General features: G+C 36.5%; 2 protein-coding genes across 3 annotated transcripts in view; both read left to right on the forward strand.

Moving 5' to 3' along the window:
- Positions 1–15,458, forward strand: part of Calx (sodium/calcium exchanger 3) — a 41,906-nt gene extending 26,448 nt beyond the window's left edge. The window contains exons 5-8 of the mRNA XM_011308267.1: positions 1,763–1,936; positions 9,991–10,149; positions 12,992–13,163; positions 13,414–15,458. Coding sequence (XP_011306569.1) covers positions 1,763–1,936; positions 9,991–10,149; positions 12,992–13,163; positions 13,414–13,618 — 710 coding nt within the window. The 3' untranslated portion in view covers positions 13,619–15,458. The remainder of the gene's footprint in view (positions 1–1,762; positions 1,937–9,990; positions 10,150–12,991; positions 13,164–13,413) is intronic.
- Positions 15,459–19,617: 4,159 nt separating this feature from the next.
- On the forward strand, positions 19,618–25,117 carry LOC105268595 (maltase A1-like). 2 transcript variants are annotated; one of them, XM_011308266.1, is made up of 9 exons: positions 19,618–19,706; positions 20,645–20,922; positions 21,269–21,448; positions 21,898–22,190; positions 22,433–22,834; positions 23,297–23,748; positions 23,967–24,208; positions 24,364–24,432; positions 24,517–25,117. In XM_011308266.1, exons 2-9 carry the CDS (start codon positions 20,760–20,762, stop codon positions 24,867–24,869), a joined length of 2,154 nt encoding a protein of 717 aa, XP_011306568.1. In that variant the 5' UTR covers positions 19,618–19,706; positions 20,645–20,759; the 3' UTR covers positions 24,870–25,117. The 2 variants fall into 2 exon arrangements, with proteins under 2 accessions (XP_011306568.1, XP_011306567.1); XM_011308265.1 differs by having other exon boundaries at positions 19,642–19,736.
- The last annotated feature ends 73 nt before the right edge of the window (positions 25,118–25,190 follow it).

The following is a 25,190-nucleotide window of genomic DNA, read 5'->3' on the forward strand; positions in this document are numbered from 1 at the left end:
CCCCCCCATGTCATTGGGTTTTACTGTACTGGCGTAATTCTCGTGGCAAGATGGATTTGAATGCCTCATTGGAAGTATTGGAAATTTCAGGACAGAATGCACACGTTTTACAGAGTGTCATTGCCACTATCGAACATTCAAGTACAACAGAAACAAAAAAATTGAAAAAATAAATAACGAAACAATTTACGTAATTGTAGTGATCTCCACGAAAAAAAATATACATCCGATAATTACTGGGCCCGGGTAAAAAAAAAATTGTAATCGAAATATTTTTTTCAAATTTTCAATTTCTGGAAAACTTTGCAGAATTTTTTTTTTATGAAACAAAAAAAATCAGGAAACAAGACTATTTTATTTCTGGGAAAGGTTTTGGAAAATCTTTCAAAAATTTGAATAAGAATTTTTTATTCTAATTTAAATGGCGTTTTTTTTTTAGAATTACGATAACTTGAAAATCGATTGTAAATTCAATTCTATTTGATTAAATCCCCAATTAGAATAAAAAAAAAAAGAAATTTCCGACAAGATATTCACGCGTTGAAAAATTCGCAATAAAATTTACAACGCAGTCATATTTACCAGAAAATCAGAGAAAAAAAATTGCAAGTTACTGAACGACGAGTGAAATTTTACGAAAAATTTTCCCTAAAGGGGTGGAGCCCTAAAAGCTCGTCAGTCTCGATAACCGATTTATTGAATTTATTGGCAAGGGTTAAGGAATAATGGAGCTGAAGAGGACTGGATCTGTTTGAAAAGAATGTGGAAGAATGAAGAGTATCACATGTGAATCGATATCACACCGGAAACTCATCGAGTCGTAAATGTCCACTAGAAACGATAACTCGTGTGCAGCAAATCGATTGACCAATGGTGCAGGTTTTCACGCCTTTATTGTCCTACCCCTGTTTTATTCGTGAAAAATGCTGTCAACGTGGATGAAATTTCCTCTGAGCAATTTCTCGTTTTTTTTTTTTCGCGGGGAGAAAAAAAAAATGAGGCTTTATAGTTATCAGGAAACACCTCGTCGAGAAAATTCGCCCCGAGGAATTCCTCGGCATTCCACGCATTGGGATTCCCCTGATAAGGTTATACCCATCGATTTATTGATGATACGAAATTCACCCGATGGATTCCGAGTCGAGGATGGTATGCGATGAGGATAGCAAAAATTCAGAATAAATCTACAAATATTTATATTAATGTTTTGCGGAATGGAATCTAAATATTTTTTCTGTTTGAATGTTGAATCGCTGGGAAGGGCTTATTATTTGGGTAATTAGAGTTTGCCGCAGCAAAGCCGTGGAAATGGAGAAAATTCTGGGGAAATTCTCTTGTATTCACTTTTTTAATGTACACCATTAAAGAATTACTTTTGACATTCCGAGGAAATAAACTGGGGATTATTCAGAGATAATCCTATTTACAGAATAGAATTTATTTATTTGTTTATCCCGCGATTTATTAATTTTTCAAACTGAAAAATCGTGTTATTTCTTCGATGAATCAATAAATCCCCAATTTATCAGTTTGTCCAAAAAAAAAAATTGCTGAATGAAAATAAGAAAAATGATGAAAGGATTTTCCCAATTTTCAATAATTTTTGTCATTCATATTTGAAAATAGGAATTCCAATAAATTACAATAAAATAAATAAACAATAATGCTGTTTAAAAAATGATTTTACGAGATTGTGTATTTTCTCGGAGGTAAAAGGCTCTAGTAATTTCACCCGGGGAATTATTACCAAATTTAATTTCAGGAACGAGTTCTTGGAAAGAGCAGTTCAGGGAGGCCGTGATGGTGGGCAGCGGAGACGAGGGTGAGGACGACGAGTCAGGTGAAGCTAGAGTCTCATCTCCATCATTCTCTGATTACCTCATGCACTCTCTCACTATATTCTGGAAGGTTCTCTTCGCCTTTGTGCCACCGACAGGTCAGTAAATATTTTCACCCTCCCTCCCCCACCCACCACCAAAAATAAAAATAAAAAACCACCAAAGTCCACGCCCATGCCCAAAGTACAATCATAAAACCATTTTATCACACCAGCCATTTTTCTTCAACTCTCTCTGTACCGATAGCAAATGACACTTGAGTACTTAATGCGAAAATTACTCATGGAACATCGACCATAAACTTGCGATATCTCGAGAGTGTTTGATACTCGATAAACTCATGATGCACCAACTTGTGATGTACTCGTGTACTTGATCAATAATAAACAAGTATAGAATACGAGTAAATGGCAGGTTGGGTGAAACAATTTGCGTGTGTCGTATGATCGTCTGTGCCAATATATATTCCATGCAATCTCAAGAACCGGCTGAACCCCATCAGGCATTTATCCGTAGGGCAATTTACAACAAACTCACGTACCGACTATTTGTCGAATATGCAAAAGGTACTAGCAAATGTCACGAGACCCATCGCATGCACACTGAGCAGGTGTCAACGTGAAAATTCAACGATAATTATACCCCATCCCTTATCCTGAGGGAAAATCTACCGACGGGAAATATATGAGAAAATTTTTCGGCTTATCCAGAAAAATTGTCTGTTGTATACGGTAAAAAAAAATTCAGGGATGGGGTAATTAATTAATCGCATTAACCACTAAACAAGTACTTTAATCAATTTATGAAGTAAAGTACTTGCTGTTTTGGACAAGTACTTAATGTACTTTTGTTGCTTAAAACACATTAAGTCATTTTCAATTACTCTAAGGCATTCAGTAATTCAGTAATTAATTATCATAAATGAGAAGTGCTTGAGAGTGGAATAATTGGTACTTAGGGCCGAACAAATACCCGGGCTTTTGAATACTTAGTACTTCTGGTACTTCAAGTACTTATGTTATTAATTAATACCTCTCACAGAATTAATTGGACTCTCCGTAGATTTCCCCATAAAAATTCCAAATTCCGAGAAAAATCAGTGACAACTGGAAGAATTCAATCGTAATTACCAGTAATCTTAGTAATTTTAACATTAAATTTTCTCCGAATGGCTGATGCATCCCGTATTTGAATTAATTTTCCCAAAAATACATTAATGCAGGAGAAAAATTGGATTTTTCCTGAATTTTCAAATGAAATAGTAACCGAGAAAATGAGAAAGAGGAAATGTCTGTCAATCCTCGGCGTTCAGTTACACCAAACGAAACATGAATTAACAATTAAATTGCCTGGGATGTGTAATTCGAAGAAGCTCTTCCAACCAAGTCATTTACACCGAAGGGGATGCTAATGGTGCACACGGGGGATGCGATGAAAGCGAAGGAATATTATGTCATAGGGGGATGAAATACGTGGAGGAGAGTGGGGATTTGCTGTGGCATCCATTGTCTCCTCAATGGTACTCACCCTCACCCCCCATTGCTCGGTACTCAACAGTACGAGTACCCGAGAAACTACATACCCTCGAAAATTTCCATTTGCAATCCGATTTTATGAATTTCACCACCGAGGTAAAAGTTGAGAATAAATAACGCGACAATCCGCGTAATCGCCAGCCAAAATTCCCAAAATTCTCCTGTATTCCCAGAAATTTCTCTGAATCTCAAAGACAATTGATTATTCCACTATTCTACTTTACTATTACAGCAAAATGTAACTCAATTATGTAAAACGTAATGCAATAATTACGATAATTACGATAATTATGATAATAGCAGTTGTTGCGAAAAAATTCTCCTGGGGATAAAAAATATAGAATGACTTTTCCGTAATTGAAGTTCTCTCGTGAAAGTTCCGCTTCTTTTCAAGTAATTTTTCGGAAAGTTTTCCTCTTTTTTAATAGAGTGTACACGAAGTGCAAGTGCACGTAGAAAATACGAAAGTACGAGGGAAAGATGGAGGAGACTAAGTCGTTGGGGATCGATCGAGAATGGATGTTACAAGGCCAAGAGAAATGGCTGAGAGTCTTCAAGATTTATGGTGACACTTGACGGCCATTTTTACTCACACAGTGAATTTAATATCACCGAGATAACAGTCAGTTGATAGAGATCACGGTATTAACAGATGGTGTAAATTAATCGAGAGTTGATGGAGATTTAATGATGATTGATTGAAAATTTCCCACAAAAATCCTCTCCAATTAATTTCACCTGGACATTTTTCCTATTTACCACCCCCTGGGAATTTCCCACTGAAATTCATCACTCTGATAAAATAAATTCTTCTACTCCAATCTCTGATTCCCTGGAGACATCCCACCAGAGACAACAACTGAGACAAAAAAAAATTGAATCAAATTGCAGTTTCCACTCAATTCTTTCAGAATCTCTAGGTGATTTTCTCGGTATCTGATGACTCGTGAATTAAATGATTGATTTCCTGATTCAACTGTAACCTATCGTCAACGGTACGTTATCGAGGGGATAAGTTTTTCAATTTTCAATGAGCACTGGAAGTCTGACAGGATTCTCCCCTGAGCTTTAACATTCGACGAAACCTATCGTCATGGTACAATAATCGAATTCAAGTTTTATGGAAATCGAAATGTAAATATTGCAGGGACAAGTGCATTTCAATCGTCACTGGTAAAAATTTATGACTGAGTTTTATGGGATTGAATCCTGGAAATGACAATTCCGCGGATATTTTTGAAAAACATGTCATTGCATTTGGTTTCTGTAAAAATACCGCTATTCAAAATATTACAACTCAAAATATTTCAAAAAACATACATTATGTCGTCTTAGAGATTTTCCCTCAAAAATTATTGAGGGAATATTGAGGCAACAATATTTTGTGCAATACTTCTGCCCAGTAAACAATTAATACCATAATCCTCAAATTTCTAATATTTTTTTAAATAATAAAAATAATGATATCGTTATACTTCGACTTGTAATATTTTTCAGGCTAATATTTCCGCGAAGAGAAATATTTCCATTATAATATTTTGCCTTGTGATATTTTTTTAATATTTCGACTTTCACGGAAGTGATTATGTTAATAATTTTCTTGAATATTTACATCAACAAAATTCTCTACTAAAATGCAATAAACAGGTTTTATTATTGACGCAATGATTTCCTGAGAATTAAATCATTTAGACTTCAATTAAGTCCGAAATTCTGAGACGAGCTGTCATCTGACGCATCACAGAGTAAACAATGAAATTTTTTATCTCACGACGTTGAAAAAATTCAATAGAAAAATTTAACGAGCAAAACGCGGTGATGACAGTCATAACACTGGATTTTGCCCAGAACGAATGTTTTTGATGGGATGTGGAGTTAAAATGCGTCAGGGTGTAACAGTAAACCCCTCAGACCATAAAATCCAAGAAGAAAATGCAACATTCTGAAACACGTGATTCCAACTTACTTCAGCCTCTGCACAGGGCCTAGCCTATTCTGAATAAAATGAAGAGGAAATAAATGTGTGTCTCCTCCATGCATCTAGGATTTTCACGGGTTACAAATGCCAACTCGCCCAGGGGTTATATTTCCCTTTAGTGCCTTCAAGAGTAAAAAATAAAATCCCCAATTTCCGTTGTTGAATTTATCAAAGAGAAAAAACCGGAGGAATTTATCTTATCGATTAGCAATTATTTCAGGCTAATGGAGAATTATTCCAAATTTTTTCAACTGTCGGAATTTTTTAATCCATTTGGTTATTCAATTATGGAATTTATCAATGAAATTATTGATTATTGAAGAATTATTTTTCGGGAGTTGTTGGAAATTCAATCGAATTTAATTTCCTGTTTTAATGAATCCTTCAATTTTTTTTTGAGTTATCAAAATGGAAAACAAATTCCATTTCCTCCGCAGATAAAAAATAATAAAAAACAGTAAAAATTCTTTTGAATTTAATATCCAATTTTCCCCAATTTTTACCACCTTTTCGAATTGACTAAAATTTATAAAATATTGAAAATCCCGAACAGAATTAAACCCCAAAAGATTAAAAATCCAGAATGATGTTGAATGATGAAAACTAAATGAATTTCTTTCCTCAAGGAAATGCGAAGATAAGAAAATGTACATGATGAAAAAGAAACGAGGGAAATCTCTTGAGTAATCTCCACCCCTTTCCACCCCAATCCCAAGGGACTCTTAACATGTTACCGTGGATTACAGACTCCAATAAATTACTTTTTTTTTTGACAGACACACGATAAAATAAATCCCTCATCCTCGAGACTTCCATTATCGATTGCTGTTATCACATTTCTAATTATTCCAACCCCTGTCTCTCCAACCCTCAATTATTTTCCCTCTGAAATCCATTGGATTTGATATAAAAGTATTTAAATTTTGCGAATGATTAATTTCTGCCTTCCATGATATCCTCTTTGTCGCTTTTCACGTCTATTTTCATTTAATTATTACCACCGTATGAATTTTCCACGGCACGATCATTGCGAGTGAATATTCAGAAGAGCACTCAAGGTCCACTGAATTATATAAATGTCACAGGGAAAATTTATGATTTTTTCCCCATTTTTTACATTTTTTTTTCATTTTTTTCCGAGGATACACAGAGCGTGGAATTAATAAATTTTTCACTCCACTAAATATCGAATTATCTCGGTAATGAGCAATGTTACGAGAAAACATTGTTGATTTTCTTTTGTAGAAAATATCAAAAGCTACAAAAAATTTCCATGTCAAATTTCGCTAGGAGGACCTGCTACCGAGATAATGACCCAATTGTGGCTTCACCGAAAAACAAAAAATCGTTGAACCCAAATCCCACGAGAAATTCCAGTAAAACTATTAATTGATGAATCAATTGATCACTTAATTCCTCGAACATTCAGGCAATTACAATAATACCTTCCCCAAATTTCCAATCTATTCTAAATTAAATTGCATTCAACAATTCAATTGTTACACCTATCACCCCACCAACAATTTCCAAACAATCTCTTTCCCCTCGCCTGTTCCCAAATCAAAAAGAAAAAAAAAAATCCTCCCCCTTTACAACCCAGAATTTGCATTCCCTTATAATAATTCCCTTATCACCGAAAAGCTCATAAATCAGCCAAAAAATCCTGATAACACCGCCACAAAAAATCACCCCTAAATATTCCAAAGAAATCGCATGAATTCCCGATAAGGAGACGATAATAAATCATCGCTACAGCATCTTCACCCATAATATTACATAATAATAATCATATTAATGTTAACTGTTGATGCATATGCACCTGCAGAAGACACTGCAGCACTTGCTCATTACGCACACCCTCTTGTGCATCATCCGTGGGGATTATCGAAGGAGCCAGTTATTTCACTAATGCGGGGATTAAATGGGGGAGATTGTTGCGATAACGAGTGTTACAGCAATTACAGTGAAGTGGGAGGGGTAGTGGAAGATGGCAATGGCTCCAGAGTAAACACGAGATTAGGGATCTGTTTTTTTAACGAATTTATCTCTCGAAGAATTATTCTCTTGAGTCCAACGGAATTTTCTCAATTGCTCCACTTTAATTTATTTAATTTCTCCTGGCAATTATGGCGATGAAGATTTTTACCGAGGATAACCAGATATTTTATTCATCTCTCCTCATGAAGAAGTTTAATTGAATTATCTGGAGAGTTCTGGGATAATTGTGGCGAAATATTTTCGTATTTCAGGGTTAATTGAGCAATTACTCAATCCTGAAAATGTACTAGTTACATTTGTTCAATCAATTTTAAAAAATTGTTGTTTAGATTATTTTAACAGGAGATGCTCCGATTTCTGTCAATAAAAAAGAAGAGATAAACCCCCGGACATCAGAAGGATCAACATTTCAATTTTACGACCAATAATCTGGGTTTTTCTCTCCGATACGAAATACCTGTTTCTTATAGTTTTTTATGGTAAAAAATCTCGTCATAACACTGGTAGGCTTTATAAAATGGGAAAAAAGCCGAGTGACAATAATAAACTGGAGAAATGGAGAGACGAAATGGGTGGAGGGAGGAATGGACCAAGTGGATGGGTCTCCACCCATGAATCAGAATGTGTGTCACGTGTGTGGAACCATAACTCCTCGTGGTTGGTGTAACTGGGTCACGTTTCTCCATACATACACAAGGATCTGTACCACGGACAAAAGCCCGAGGACTCTTCGAGTACGTGGTGGATTGTACAGAGGGGATAGAAGTGAGGGATTGTTAAACATACCTAATCGCTCGGACGTTCTCGGATCGTTGGACACCTGACTATTATCTGTACCAACGCAATATCCCATCAAGCATGACGGACATACCCCGAAGATTGATGCACACCGAATAACAAATGGAAACAAAATCCAAGCTAAATTATCACCCCAATGGAGGAACAATCACCATCTCAATAAAAAATCAATAAAAATTCCAAATCCCCTCTTCCAGTTTGTTATTTCTCATATCTCAAGCTCGACGAAGTTCAAATATTTCTTTAGCCTCCAGCAATATAATTAAGGAATACCAGACAGATACCGGAGACTCGAGGACAAGCTCAAACGATCTCCAACTCCAAAACCAGAACCATTCAGCTTCAATAGCTCCCTGGATATTCTCCAACAATCGTAATTTCCTCAAGCCACTGGGTTCAATGGGACAATCCAACTACCTGGGGTATAAATCACGTTAAGACCAAACAGACAGGCAATATCCAATCGAACCCTAGGTGAAGCAGCATCTGGGATCCACCGAAACAATTCTGGGAGAAAAATTCGTTTTCTAGTTTACCACTGGCAGAAAAAACTCCAGCACATCGAGATCTTGTAGCTCTTCTCCGCTGGTTGGATAAATCCACGAATTCACGATTAAAATTCAGACTTAATTCAGATTTAATGGTATCAACACCTGGGACAAACTCATCTCCATTTCAATCTTCTAGAATTCCAGATACAATAGCAGTTCGATTTGACAAGTGCAAGACTCATTATGCGGTTATTATGCAGTGGTAAATCCAGTGCTCGTGTCAGCCATGAACCGATGAATATAAACTTTATAATGGAAAAGCTCTGGGCTTTTTCCACCTGGAATGTTATCCAGCGAATGCAACTGACTTTAAACTCGAACAGTAGTTTAACATCGCGAGTTGGAGGTGAGGATTATTAACGCGTTCGAAGAAACTTTAAATTAACGATACAGTTCTGATTATTGGAGTGAGTTTAATCACTTCTCCAGGACACGAGACTGCTGTTGATTCCGAGTCTCTCTTGATTATGAAAACGATTGAGAACTAGAGCACGATTAATAAAACACATTGATAGATTTTTTAAAATCCTCAGTGAATTTCTAGTGGATCCCATCGATAAAATCCTTCACTCCCTACCGAATGAACAATTCACCCCTGGATTAAACTCAAAAACGACAGACAATTTTCCCTGGCACCCGTGACCAGTGAAAACTCCCATTTATCCGGTGTGAATTTTCTGGTCGGAAATATTCCACTCGATATTTTATTCCACTGTCGACGAACGTTACCCCCATGTAAAACCGTATGTACTCCATATATGTAAAAGTGGTTGAGAAAATATCGACTGTGAAACGATGGGAAAAATTGAATACAAGAGAATTTTCATGTTGCAAAAAAAAAAAAAAACAAACAATCGTCAATTGAATAAAATATCGCCAAAGGCCAAACAATTCCCTCGATCGCATTAACTTAATCCGAAAAATAAACTTTAAATTATCCCCATAATTCCAAAATAAATATAAATAACTGAACCGCAAGGTGAATTCACTCTACACTTAACATAAAACTCGATTGCCCAATTAAATTAATTTTTTTTCTCATCAGGTATTTCGCGCACGTGAGAATATGCAGTTGAATTTTAATAACAAAGTGGTAACTAATTGAGGATAAGGGGGGAAAATTAAATAAAAAAATCACCAATCAAGGGTTTTACCAATTAAACCCTTGAAGTGGCTATCGGAAAATAGATGTCTAATAACTGTTGCCTCATTAATCTTTAAATGATTTCATTTCAGGTTTAACCTGTTGATGTCTAATTCTAGATTTTGAACATTCTGTTTGTTTATTGCAGATATCGCTGGTGGATATCTGTGTTTTGTTATCAGTATTCTGGGAATTGGAGTTGTGACTGCTGTTATCGGGGATGTTGCCTCGTATTTTGGATGCACACTGGGTATCAAGGATTCAGTTACTGCTGTTGTGTTTGTGGCATTGGGTACTAGTATTCCTGGTAAGTACTCAGATAATTCGTATGATCTCATATTGACGCGAAGAGAAATTCAAAAAAAAAATATTCACGTCTTAAGTTGGCGTTAAAGCCAAAAGCATTGCATTCCCAAAAATTAATTCGTGATCATCAAATAAAAAACGAATTAAGCCATTATTTAATTAGTGATTGCAATTCTATATTTTAGTGAGATGAAAAATTTTGGGGAAACCAATGGAAATTATTGCGTAATTTATGAGAATATTTCCCTTGATATTGTATGAACTTATGAATTAAAACTCGTATTGATTATTGGATTATCAATTATTCCCCTAGTCACATCAATCAAAGGCATTGGTTAAATTGAATTAATTAACAGGAACGCGTAAAAAAAATATAGTAAATAAAAAAAAAAATTTGAAACTAATAAATTAATTGAATTGAATAATTTTCATAAGAAACACCAATTGAATTAATTAATTGGAATAAATTTGATAGCTTAATTAACCCATAAAAAAAATGAATTAATCAATTAATTATTGATCTAAAAAATATTTTCGATTGATTGAAATCTGATTTAACAAAACCCCGAATTTTTGATGAAAAAAATAAATAAATTTACGTTAAAAAAAATTTTTTTCTCGAAAATATCCGTCGTCTTTTCCCCAAAAGTGATGAAATAATTGAGCACCCGATGAATCGTGGAATAATGCAATCCAATTACCAGTATTATCATCAGAACGCACTAACGAGGTACCTTAATGCCCCTTTGCCTTTCGACAGGCACCAAGTGCGGTATGTCAATTTGCGAGAAAGCCCTGCCGAGTGAAAACCACGATAGCCTATTCCCCCGGATAATTAAACCCACCAAATTGTTCTCATTTTTACCCCCAATGCACTTGGATATTGTTCTGCGGTATTATCGAGCCTATCGAATTTGTTATACGGATATTCAATAGTAAACGAGTTTCCAGGTACATGAGTTTGTACATTCACTCAATCTGTCCATCGCGCTTTAACTCACCCCTCCAAAACCACAAAATACCTCGGAAAATGGCTGTCGAAAGGGGAAAACTAATTGACAGTTTCGTCGATCCCAAGTTCAAACTGAAAGTTTGTTTTAGTCCGCTAACAATCAATTCGTACTTGAATATTCCATCATTGTTCATCAATAATTCAATTTTTAACATACAACGAGAGAAAAATTTAGTAAACCTATTTACGACCGAAAATTGTTGTTTATTGAATTAGATATGAAGCAATGAAAAATATTTTTTATGTAACTAATTATTTGATTAATTTAATCTTCTGATATTTTCGCCACAATTTCCTGTTTCAAATGTAATTCAATTTAATTTGTTGGTTTAACAATTTATTTTCCTAATTTACTAATTTTTTGTGTCATGATCAAATGAATCTCTTGAAATGATCGATTGCATTTCATGATTTCGCGATGAAAATTGTCCGGAATTTTCTCCAAGCAAAAAGTAAATTCCCCAGCTATTTCCAGAGACACCCCTCACCCATTCCCTAAAAAAGTTCAAACGTTGAAGTGAAAAAAAAAAGGAAATTATAACGGAAATCCCCGCAGGCAGCAGACGAACTTGCGAGCCTGAAGAAAAGAAAAAAATAATACGCTTCCACTTCCTGTCCCGGGGCCTTTGATAACACCAATTCCTTATCCACGTCTCCTACTTTACATGCCACTGAGAGTTATGAAAAGTTATGATAGAGATCAAATCACCTTCCTGGTATTTAATCAAGAGAGCTCATGCGCACAAAAGAATATTGTCAGAGTTCAAATGGAGAAAGTCAATTCTATCCTGAAGAAAGTCATTCACTTCCTTTGAGGGCCCTACATCAGGCCCCCGGGGCTGTACCAGAAAGAACATTTTTTCTCCTGATATTTTTCAATCGTCGAGGCATTATCGTATCGAAAATCGAATCCATCGGTTAATTGAAAGATTTCGTTATATACCTGGGGGTCTGATCTATGATTTTTGCGGACAGAAATTCCCTTTTTCGTTAAATCGAACCTATCCATCATCTAATGATTGATTTCTCGTGTATTCCATTTCTAGACGAATATAAAATCCTTAGACGCGATAAAAAATACAAAAATAGAACTTTTTTTTCATCCTAGTCCCAGGGGCCTGATCTAGGATTTCTGTAGGAAGAAAGTCTTTCTTTTTCTTCTAAAACCACATTTTTCCATGAACCAATTATTTATTTCTGATGGATCCCCCCACCCACAATCCCTGTTCAATGAAGAAAAAAAAAACACAACTTCCAAAAAAAATCGTTTCCCCCAGATCATTCCAGTCCACTCCATTCAATTCATCCCCCATTTTAATATTTCACAATTAATCCGGTTACCCCTCAACGGAAAGCCCGACTAGACATTAACTTTCCCATCAAAATTTAAAAGCGTTACCTCCTAAAGACTCCATTACCCTCACATTTAATCACAAAACACTCCCAGTATTTTAAAATACCAAAGTCCACTGCCCTTGACTGTGATGAACCCAGATAATATAATATAATCACCCACTAATGAAGATCCGAAGCCGACAAGATGACTACCCGTAGGGGAGGCCTTAATTATCCAGAATTAAGGTCACTCTCCAGCCGCCGTCAAAGTGACTAACGACATTGTCATACTTCCCATAAAAAAAAATTACCACCACCTAGAGATCCTAGACACCGAAGCAGAAAAAATTTCCATACACCCAGATACACCCCAAGAACATCCCGACAAGATCTGCCACCAAAAATTCTCCCCCAAAAGAATATCAACAGCTAAATCGAAGAATAAGACAGATGATTGCTCCTGCAATCTAACCAAACGACCTTATGAAAATTTCAGACACGTTTGCCAGCAAAGTGGCAGCATGCCAAGACAAGTACGCCGATGCTAGCGTTGGAAACGTGACTGGTAGCAACGCTGTTAACGTCTTCCTGGGGATAGGTATAGCATGGAGTATTGCTGCTATGTATCACAGCTACCACGGGAACAAATTCGAAGTGGATCCGGGCAGGTGAGTCCAGATGGTCTAGATAAACTAATAAGAAAATAAGATAAACCATAAAAAACCATCCCTCAAACCTACTGCAATCGCTCCAAAAATTTCCCACTGTCGTCACTATTACCACAATAAAAAGCCCCAGGTGAATCACCCAGAATTAGCAGAACCAGCCTAAAAATAACAAAACCTTGTAAGTTGCGTGATGCATCGAAGAAACTAATACACCGGAGGTGAATAAAATGCAATCTTGTTATTCCCCTAGCTTGGCCTTCTCAGTGACCCTTTTCTGTACTGAAGCCTGCGCAGTCATCATAGTTCTGCTTCTGAGGCGTTCCAAGAGCATCGGTGGTGAGCTTGGAGGACCATTTGCACCAAAAGTCGTCACATCGATTTTTCTCTTTTCACTGTGGATATTCTATCTCGTAATGTCGACACTCGAGGCCTACGAAGTCATTACTGGCTTCTAAGAAGATGTTATCACCCCCAAATAACTCAAGATATCACGGCCTACCTCGAAGAACCAATACATCAACCATTGGAAAATAAACAAGTGGTCTGGACAAATTCTTGATGATTCTCCTGGTGCATGTCCTGGTGCATGTCCAGGTGTTCACCTCGAATTTATCCTTCACGCGTGTTTTGTCCTGCAGCCAAAAGGATTGATGGATTTCCCCTTTTATCTGGCTGATTGGAAGGAATTCAATGACTTTTGGGGAATCATTTGAATGGGATTAATTGACGACTCGTTATTTCGTTCGATGATGATTAATCAATGGAATTGGTGAATTGAATTGAGCAAAAACTCAAGAGGAAACTCAAAACCAGAGACAAGGAGGAAGCATTACGAATGAGAGAAGAAATTCAAACGAAAGAGCAACATCCTCTAGTCATAAACCACCGCACAGGGCAGTGGTCAGTAAAAATCTAGATTAAAATGATTAATCAAGAGATAACGTTAAACATCATATATATATTATACATAGGATTTATCTAAGTGATAGCGTTTATATGATATTCTACCGTAGAGTATAAAAATGATGTTGAATTTTGGTTAAGAAAACTCTAGTCTTCGAAAGTTAGGAAGTGAATTCAATCACTTGATATCGGACAATTCGATTATTGGAATTGACGATGAAGAGATTCAACGAGTGCATGATGGTATGAACGAGTAGAAAGATTGAGAGAAATTCCTCAATCTGAGATTAAATGTAGGAGTTACTTTCCAAATTGTTTTTTTTTCTTTCTTTCTGCCATGAAGAATTTTTTAATGAAAGGGATGCGCGGCCTTCGCTCGAAAGTAAAAGCTTTCGTTGTTCTTCACTGCCTTTGATCGAGGGTCGCATGCCTGACTGAACAATTCGAAGGAATTATCATCGTTTGAGTTTAAAAATATTTAATAATAAATGAAGAATCGATGATAAAGTGCGTAGGACCCAGTGACACTGTAGAAATATGAGTTATAAATACTGTAAGTACCTAGCGTGAGTCTAGATTTATGGATTAATTACGCAATTTATTAATGAACTTTAACCGAGTCGAATGAACTGACGATGATGCCTGTGAGAGTGAGATTGTGATGTCTTTTTTTTCCCTCTTCATAACGAGTCTTTCGTAGATATTTTCCAAGTTTAATCTGTATTCCCCTGGGCCATTAAGGCCCTCAATATCGAAATTGATAAAAAAAAAACAATTATAACGAAAATTCATTTTCTATTCTACGTAAACCAGAAGAGCTGACCTAGGAGTAGCTCCTCTTCCTAATAAAAAACTTGATTATTTTAGTATGAGTTTAAACTAAAGATTTAAATGAGACTCAACTAGCAAAGCGTCAAAGTGATACTCTAAAATCTTAAGCGTGCTAAAAACAGATAACCTCAGTGATTTCCGTTTCGCTCGACGGTTTCTGTTATTCTCATCATCAACTAAATAAATAAATAGCTGATGCGTCGAGGAGTGAAACGTAGAAAATGTAGAATACCCGATATCGCGCTTGTAAGCCAGATAGTATGGGTATGGAATTTTTCCGGGGATTTTCTTCGTATATATACAGTTGTCGAGACGGAAATTTACGGGTAAAGCGCGAATTCTACTCTAAAATCTCGTGCATTTGTCGTATATCCTATTTCCAAAGGAGTCTTGTGTATCTCAATTCCCTCAACAACCAACCAATCCTCTCTTGGTGGCACTGGCAATGGTAATGCGAGAAAAAAACAAATTTCTCAACACGAGAAAATCAGCAGTAATATTTAAATACCTCCGAGGAGGAAAAATCCCTCAAGAAAAATTTAACTCATCAAAAAAAAAAAACACTCAAATTTAATCCATTCTCAATTAATAAAAAAACTCGAATGAAAATTTAATAACAATCGAATAATAAATGAAATGATTGGAACATTGAAGTTATTGAAATTATTGGAAGACAATTTTCTTTATTGTCAATTTCAGACGAAATAATCTAGTCAAAAATCTCTCCGAGTGAAATAAAATCAAATGATAATAAAGAAAAAGACCATTCGGGAGTTATTTTTTTTTTGCTGAGTGGTATTAATAAAATAATCGATCGAAGTATTATATTCTAACAATAGCATAAACCGTAGAAAGGTGATGAGAGGGTGGCAATGCTTTTAGCAAAGCGTTCGTTTTTAGAAAGTGGATAAATTTATGGAAAAAGGAGGAATAGAAATAGAAAGGTGTGCCCAATGGATACCTAACATATGATATACTGCACTCACATTAACACATGCTATAGAATATACTCTCATCGTCCATTACCCGACCTATCACAGCTCTCATTACTATTGAATCTATCAATTCAGCGATCAATACTTCGTGATGCTATTTTCACTAATTATGACACATTTGGTACGTCAATTTTTCAATTTTCACGACAGGCCAGCCCCACATCAGCCACAACGGATTTTCCACTGTCCATTAAAGTCCCGAGAGTAATTTACATGAATTGAATCACTAGATCATAAAATCTCCGAGAAATCCTCAAGATTCGTCCCAAAAAGTAAAAATACCTACTGACATCCCTCGATTTAATTAATTCCATTCATTAACACTGAATAATCAAGGACCAAGGAAACGTTAGAGACGTTCAATTACACTTGACTGGCCTCGAAACATATTTGAAACATTACCCCAGCCTCAAAGCGCATTATTTTCAATGTGCCCTTTCCTTTTATACAATACCTAGCACGACTGAACGATCAAAGACTAAATTAGTTGAGAACAAAAAGCTAAATGCAAAAATAAAATTGACCAATTGTAGAAAATTTGGATTTGGACCAATTAAACTGATTAATTCTTAGTATTTCATTAACTAAAATGTCCGCGAATTGACTAAAACATTCCCTTTCCCTTATTTTCATTAATTTCGGATGCTTAACGCACAAATTTGGAGTCTCTGGCTTCGGACTAAACAAAAAAAAAAAAAACCCATCACCAAATGGAGAAATAAATCACCGGGGCTGGCCGCAACTCTCCTTTTATTTGTAAATAAATAGATTAAAATAAATAACTGAAACTCTGACATTTCTATTGATCCTAAAACGGCAAATGGGATATGAAAAAACGATGCTATACACAACTACTTCTAATATAACTTACTATACAATCAATAAATGACAAAATAACTTGAATCTATCCTCTTTACTGTCTTTACATCGTAGATGAAATATTCTTAGAGTGTTTATATAGAAATCTATTAAGAATCTCTCGATAAGGCGTGGGACATGGCGAGTCTGTTAGATTCACAAATGCAATGTTGTTGATGATATCTATGTAATAGATCAATTTAAAACCAAGAAAATTGCAAGCAATTGCACTTAGAGGAAAAACTACGATAAAATCTTTAGATAAAAATCGTTTGATTGAATTTTTTAGATGAGAAGAAAAAAAAAACTGTAATGGACTCTTCATGTTTTGCCAATTAGCAGCAATTGAAGTTCACTCGTCCAACGAAAGATAAATAATTCGTCTCGACGAACAAAAATAAACAAAGTGAAGTATTCATTTGAAAATAAATGATTCAAAGTGGCGATAAGACAGGAAAAGTGGAGTGAAATGAAATGTCTATCTCAATAGAGATTCGATAATCTGTGGATTAATTTTTCGAGGTAATTTTACCCGGCGATTTAATCAGCTGTTTCCCCATTTAAATTCAAAGAGGCATTTTTATTTCGGTCATTCATCCTCTGAAAATAGTAGTGAATTCGTTCTTTAGATACGTATCGAAATAACAGTTATGTGTACGATTAATTAAAGTGAATGTAAGATAATTAATGTCTCGATACGATAATTTGATGACAGGTAAAATAGCGAATGGATCGTGGAAAATGATAAATCAAAAATTGTGGAAAAACTGTTAACGTGCGGTTTCAATCAGAAAAACAATTTTGTACCGCGTGGAGACGCATAAAATGTTTGCCATTAGAGATATATGTGTACATACATTGTTGTGTTATTGCATAGTATATACGTACGCTGAGAAACATAAGCAAAACGTAACGAGAATAATTAATTGTAACATGAAAATCCACGATGTTCCTTCTTCCTTTATCATTACAAATTTTCCCGTAAATTAATGCCCTGGAGTAATGTTCAGAGATTGCTGCTGTGTATATTATATATTTGATTGTAAATAATGCAATTAACGACGAGGAAAACCCACAATGGATTGTTTTTTTTTTTTATTTTGCGTGACGTAACAATCGACGCGTTTTTCTCGCATTATTTATTCATCAGTTTATTTTTCTTTCTGTCAATGTGATTCTATTTTTTAAAATGGCTTTTCTTTTTCAATTCGTTATCTCTATTTTGCAAGAGCTTCTGTAGAGCTGCTATTCTATTCATCTCTAATTTTATAAGTGAAAATGAATAAATCCCTCATGACTATGAAAACACTCATACAACGAAATCACAAATTCGGGAGTGAAGTGGATAAACGAGAGAGGACGACAATTTAACCGTTGAAATTACCGCGAGATTATGAAATATTTCGGAAAATTTGAGACTCCAGTTTTCCTACTTCACAGCTGAATTCATTAATTTGTTATGAATTCTTTTGTAAATGCGTCTCAAATGAATGAAAAAAAATAATAATAATTAGGAGAAAATCACTACGAGAGTGGAAAAAGATGCGAGGAAAATGAGAGATAGATATTTGAAGATAAAAACGGCGAATGGAGAATGGTTGAATTTGTTTTGCGCCTATATTTAATATTATCATTGAAATTCCGTGTAATGCTCGCTATTTACACGTTCCACGGAATTATATTGGACGAATAATTGTAACGCCAGTGTTAAAAAAAAAATAAGAGCGAGGGAATTACTCAGAAATTAAAAAAGTGGTGTTCATTGTTGATGTGAAAAAAAAAATTGCTGAGAATCACTCGTGGATGGAGTTTAAAGGTCCAGCTTTGGATATTATGCCGAATCTTGGGAGATTATTCGCTTCATTGGCACTTGGGCACTCGGCCTGATTACATTTTCAATATTATTGGGAAAATGGTCGAGCTAAATGCTGATACATGACTCAATTTAATTAAAACTTGGGATAATTGAGAAGATAAATCAATGATGCGTTGAATTGAATAAATTCCCACTGAGATATTGCAGTCGCAGTGCGTCAGGACATCCAATGAGGACGAATGATATCGAGTGAGAATCAATTTATTGTAATTGAATCGAAAGTGCAAAAGAAACTGAAGAAATACATGAATTAAATGTTGTTTACATCACGTTTTTCGATTATTTTTCATCCCTCCGGGTTCTTCTACTTTCCTCACCTAATAGCTCCGAAACTAAGGGAGATAGCCAATTTTTGTTGGGACATTTTTTAAAGCTCTTGAAAAGCTCTATAAAAAATGATCCGACAAAAATTTCATAATCTCCGTCGGTTTCCGAGATATTCCCGAAAAATTGGGCGACGAACTAAGTTATCCCTTTTAACAACTTCAGTAAGTTCTTTGGAGAATATCTTCTCAAGTAAGAGAGATAGCGATTTTTTTGTAGTACCTTTTTTGTAGCTTGAAATTGTTTCTACAAAAAAGGTTCAGACAAAAATTTCGGTATGTCTGTTAGTTTTGGGGATATTTCCGGAAATCTCAGAGAAGGGCTGAGTCGACTTTTCTCGTTTTATCAATTCGTTACAGATATTTTCACCGGCATTGAAAGAGAATCCATTGTCTCATCAACAATGGAGAATTCATGAACAAAGAGCATTGATGATGCAGTGGATTTATTCGAATGTTGGATAGGACACACTTGGTGCGATTATGGATGAATTATTGCACACGTACGACAGTACCAGGCACGTTCGATATTTAATCGAGTGTCGATTGAGTACCCAAGTCCAACTCGAAACACTCGTTTCTGGTGCAATCGTTCAATTTTCGCGTGACTCACCGGTCAATTTACTATCAAATTGGAGAGATAATTTTTGTTTTTCCAATATTTCGTAAGTGAATTAAACAATGAAGCTGATTATTTCGTTTCAGTCAGGATTGAGAACGCCTTTTGGCAACAGCAAGTGTAGGTTCAGTCTGCCAGGTAATTATTCTGATTCTTCAAGTACATTTGGTAAGTCATCTGAAAACTCGAGAAGGAATTTCTCTCGATTATCTGTGAATATCTTCGCAGTGAAGGGCTTCAGCGGAAAATGTCTCAGGAATTTTTTGTAGAGAATTATCTACTCCAGAAAAAATCTCTTCGATATTTTCCTCAGAATCCGCTCGTAGAGGAAATATTCATCGAATAAACTCCGTAATTTTCCTTCTCAATTTTTAAGATAAAAAAACTCGATAATGCATTGAAATTTCGTCTTCGCCCCCCGGAAAAATAAAATTAGTCCTCTCGATCGTCTAATTCTCCAAGAGGAATTATCTAAAAGCTCGGGACGGGATTCGCGGTGATTTTTTGTGAATATATTCGAAGTGAAGGGGTTTACGAAAAGATGTATAATGACATTATGTCTAGAGAATCGCCTGCTGAAGAAAAAATCTCTCTGACCTTTCCCTCGGAATCTCCTCGCAATCGAAATATCGCCACCACTAGCTCCCGAATTTTTCCCACCAAAATTTCGAGGGGTAAAAACCCCCAAAAACCCGAAATCCCCCCTCTATCCTTCGCCCCAACGCAGTTATTCGTCTCAATAAATTAATTCCCCCAAAATATAATTAATCAATCATTAAAAACTCACCAAAGTCGACTTGGCTTGGGAGACGACAGTCGCCGGGGTGTCTGCCAGGATTCTGAATTCTCTCGTGAATATCTCAGTTGGCACTAGCACTCCCGAAGTGCAATTCACTTAATTTTCCACTCACTTCAAACCAAATTCACTATAAAAACGGTAAAAAAACATAAAAAAACACCGGAACACCATTGGCGTTGGTCGACACGCCGGCCTTGACGCGACACTTCGTATTATTCGCCCGATAACAGAGAGGAAATCCCGAAAACTGATAACAAACACTTCAATAATCCTTCAGAACACGATAAAAACAAACTAGGCACTTGTCGAGGGGTGTTAAACAACTGTAAACCTGCCAAAATCTATAAAAAGCGAGGGAACGCGGTCCGAGCGTCCGAACGAGTAAACACAAAATGGCGACCGGAAGAGGACTGGCGCTCTTGGCGCTCTTTTTGGCGGTACAAACCGGAAGTCCTATAACCGCTGCTGATGACTGGTGGAAAGACACTTTAATTTATGAAATAGGGCCCAGGGCCTTCCAGGACAGCGATGGAGACGGCAATGGTGATTTATCAGGTATTTATCAATTTATGAATCAATAAAAATCATCGACCCGGCAAAATTCAAAATTCAAAATTATTCAAAATTCACATTTTCGCTAATTTCGGGATTATTATGAGATCAAGGGGGGTTATGAAAAAATGTTAAGAGGACTTTTTTGTTGGTAATTTTGTGTACTATAAAAAAGTCTAATGATATTTTGTCGTGGGACTATTCAGTTATGACATATTTGTGTTAGAGAATTTGTAATGTTTAGTTTTTGTTCTGTTATGGTCTCCTATTGTGGAATTGAGTTGTAATGAGAATGGGGATGTTTACGTGGCTGTTTTACTTTGTTTGTTTCTCGTTTCTCATCGTGAAGGCATTGTTCAGAGACTCGACTATCTACAAGACCTGGGGGTTGAAACAATCTGCCTGAATCCCATTTATCCTTCACCGATGATAGCCAGTGGCTACGACATTTCCAATTACACGGACATCCACCCCATTTTCGGTGACATGGAGGATTTCAATCGCCTCGTGGACGAGATCCATCGACGAGGTAAAATTTCCGGATCCTGGGGATGATAAATTGATGACTCACTGATGATTAAATTGATTAAAGAAAAATACTCTCACTGTACTTCAAAAATATCTCGAGAATGAGTGAATTCAGCAGAAAATGTCATAAGACTTTTATTACAGAGAATTTCATGACCCATCAAATAAGTTTTATAACATCTCCTTGTAAAACCTCTCATTCTCGAGATATTTGTAGAAAAAAGTGAAAAAATTCAGTCTAGTGCATTAAGACGTGTTTTTATCGTAAATACATAAAGATGATGTGGTAATAGAATTCAAATATTTGTCAAGTCCCATTAAACTGTCGTTTTTCCCTGAAGCGTGGAAGTGATTCCACAGCCCAGAAACTTTAAACTCTTGTAATGCACTCCATTTACTGGATTTTCCCAAACTTTTCCATCACTGAATTAATCAGACGTTTTGGAACAGAAATGAAAGTCATCCTGGATATCGTGCCGAATCACTCGAGCACCGAGCACAATTGGTTTAATGAGTCTATTAACCGGATTGACCCATACACGGATTATTACATCTGGGCAGATGGTACAGTGGATGCCAATGGTACAAGACATCCCCCAAATGATTGGACCAGCTTTAATGGGGATGAGAATGGATCTGCATGGACCTGGAATGATGCTAGAGGCCAGTGGTATTACCATAAATATCACGAGGCACAGCCGGATCTTAATTTGAAAAATGAAGATGTTGTTCGAGAGCTTCTGGTAACAAAAAATTGCAACAAAACCGTAATTCTACCGCGTAACTCCGGTAATATCCCTGAAACTGTTGGATTTAGAGGGAAAAGTCGTAAACATTTTTTATAGAAAATATAACTCTCCACAAAAAAGGTCCTTGACATTTTCTCGTAAATCCACTCCCTTCAGAGACATTCGCGGAATATGACGCGCGTGAATTATCTGGATGGAATATTAAAGTGTGAATACTTCGGTTTGAATTTCTCCAGGACATAATAAAATTCTGGCTGGAGCGTGGGGTCGATGGTTTCGTCTTCTCCGAAGTGAGGGACTTATTCGTGGATCCGATTCTTGGTGACGAGGGCTCGTCGAATGCAACGACAGGTTCATTTGAATCTCTGGAAACATCCAACTTGCTGTATGAGATTCGAGAATACACGAACAACTGGACCGACCTGAATAATTCAACGGGAAAGTTGCTGATGGTCGAGGCCTCGGCTCCAGACGAGGATCTTCTCTCGTATTATGGTAGTGAGGAACGGCCTGGAGTTGTACCGGTGAATTTCCGTTTAATTGAAGGCATCGGGGAGGGTGCAACAGCCGGAAACATCAAGTTATTAATCGAGGGGTGGCTGGAAAAGTTGCAAGAAAATTGGACTACCAACTGGGCAGTGAGAATCAATATATTCGCTGGCCATAATATCCCATACGTCTATACACTCTATTACCCAAGTTATCATTATCAACTCTAATTTTAACTCTCATCAATTAATTATCTCGTAAACTACTGAATTATGTGGAAATGTTGTTTGACATTTTTTGTGGTGAATTTTATCAGCTACAAAAAAGTTATTTATCATTTTCTCCTAGAATTGCTTGTTTTCGAGATATTAACGCTTGTCATAATGTCAATACACTCCATAACTTCACTGATCATTATCGATTTCGATTTTCACTCGCATTAATCGTAGAATTATCTCGTAAACTACTGGATTACGAGAAAATATTGTTAGAGGTATATTGTGGCGAATTTAATCAGCTACAAAAATGTTATCTGCCATTTTCTCGTAAATCTGGTCGTTCTGGAGATAATAATGAAAGTAATTTCTATGGAAGTAATTGATTTTCCCCAGCTGTCAACAGACAAATACCCCAGGATAACGAGTCGAGTAGGTGACAAGAAGCTCCGAGGATATCTAATTCTCTCAATGCTCCTCCCAGGGCAAGCCTACACATACTACGGTGACGAGATAGGAATGACAGACTCAAAGGGGCAATGGAATGACACCCTGACCCCCAGTTCACCCCGGCTATCACCCAACAGCCTCGAGTACTCCCTTAACGCCCCGACGGCTCCGATGCAGTGGAATGAGGCCACTTCCGCTGGTTTCTCCACCAATGACACTACTTACCTTCCTGTGAATGAGAATTACGATTACCTGAATGTAGAGAGACAACTCGAGGACCCGGAGAGCACTCTCAACATGTACAAGAGCCTTGCCAGACTCAGGAAAGATCCAGTATTTCGGGACGGCGATTGGGAGATCGAGGCACTGAATGACGAGAAAATTCTGCTCCTCAAGAGGTACTTCGATGGCGATTTGCTCACTAAAAAATTCCCCTAATTAAATTATCTACCAATTTCTCTACGAACTAATTATCAGTTATTAAAAAAAGTGAATTAAGAATTTTTTTGGTAGAATAACTGAAAAAATCGGTAAATTAATTCTCTCTGGACTGATGGCTCGTCCATCTTTCCACGACTAGATTACATCCATTAATCACGTTGTCTTCTCCTGTCAGATCATTAGAGGGACACCCCACCTACATAATTCTCGTGAACACAGGCAGCGAGAGAGAATCAGTGAACGCTTCGGTGTATCCAGACCTCCAGGAGGAGTTGATTATCGTTCTCTCGACTGAAGACTTCTCTAATAGCTCGAGAGCCCCCAGGGACAGAATAAAGCTGCTTCCCAATGCTGCGATGGTCTTGATGAATTCTGAAGACAACGAAACAATCGAGGAGCCCTTCGTTGATGAATCCAGTGAGTTTTTGCAGTAGAATTCATCAACAAAAAATTCTTATTTTCATTTTCTTTTGACTTACCGACTCAATAAAGCCCTCCAGTGCCTTTATTAAAGCCCTCCAGTGCCTTTATTAAAGCCCCCAATAAAAAATTAATTATTCAAATAATTATAGCTGTAACGATTAATCAAAATACCACCGACGACGATGAAACAACAGAGGAAATCCCTGTGGATGGAGCTAGTGAGTTTCAAAAATGGTTTATGATTTTGCAACAGCAACAGCAATTTCATGAGTCAATAATTTCGTTTTTTTTTTGTTAATTAGTGAATTCAAGTGGTGAACACCCCTGGAGGCAATGGACAGAGAATTTCACAGAAGATCCAATCGATGAAGGCGATGAAAAGGTGGAAAATGACTCTCTATCTGATCCCTTGACCCTAAAAATACCAGAAATTGCCCCGGCCGTCAATAATTCCGAGGAGATTGAGGAAAAACCGAGGACAACGTCACAGCCGATCCATAATATACCAGAAAGGATCGAAACGACAACTCAAACCCCAAAGTCTCTTAATAATGCAGATGATAGACATGAGAACTCTTCTGCATGCAGTAATAAAATTGCCAAATTTGTGCTGGGATTTACCTGCTCTGTCGCTCTTATTTTTAATTATGTATAGGGAAGAGATATCGATTATACAGGTACATAAGTAAAAATACATTTCTGCTAGAATATAGTTTATACAACAAATACATTTGTGTAATTTTAAATTTCTCATAAGTTTCAATGGAAAATCACAATTATTGGGTGAGAGTTTTCGTTGATTCTGCGATTATCTCGATAATGAAGTCCTGGGGGCAGTTATCAGTGATTTATTGTAAATCATAAGATTGTGAGACAATCGCGCAATAAAGTAAATAAGAAGAATCAATTGTTCAATAATTTGTCGATTGAAATGATCAAGGGAATAGAATACACAGGGTCTTCTGGCTTTTCTATC

Source organism: Fopius arisanus, unplaced genomic scaffold (genome assembly GCF_000806365.1).
Source record: "Fopius arisanus strain USDA-PBARC FA_bdor unplaced genomic scaffold, ASM80636v1 scaffold00059, whole genome shotgun sequence".
Lineage (NCBI taxonomy): Eukaryota > Metazoa > Arthropoda > Insecta > Hymenoptera > Braconidae > Fopius > Fopius arisanus.

Excerpts from the sequence above, each read along its gene's own strand:
- LOC105268595 (XM_011308266.1), top strand. The coding sequence starts at position 20,760 with ATGGCGACCGGAAGAGGACTGGCGCTCTTGGCGCTCTTTTTGGCGGTA. Across the intron at positions 23,749-23,966 it reads AAAATTCTGCTCCTCAAGAG|ATCATTAGAGGGACACCCCA; the intron begins GTACTTCGATGG and ends TTCTCCTGTCAG. Across the intron at positions 24,209-24,363 it reads GCCCTTCGTTGATGAATCCA|CTGTAACGATTAATCAAAAT; the intron begins GTGAGTTTTTGC and ends AAATAATTATAG.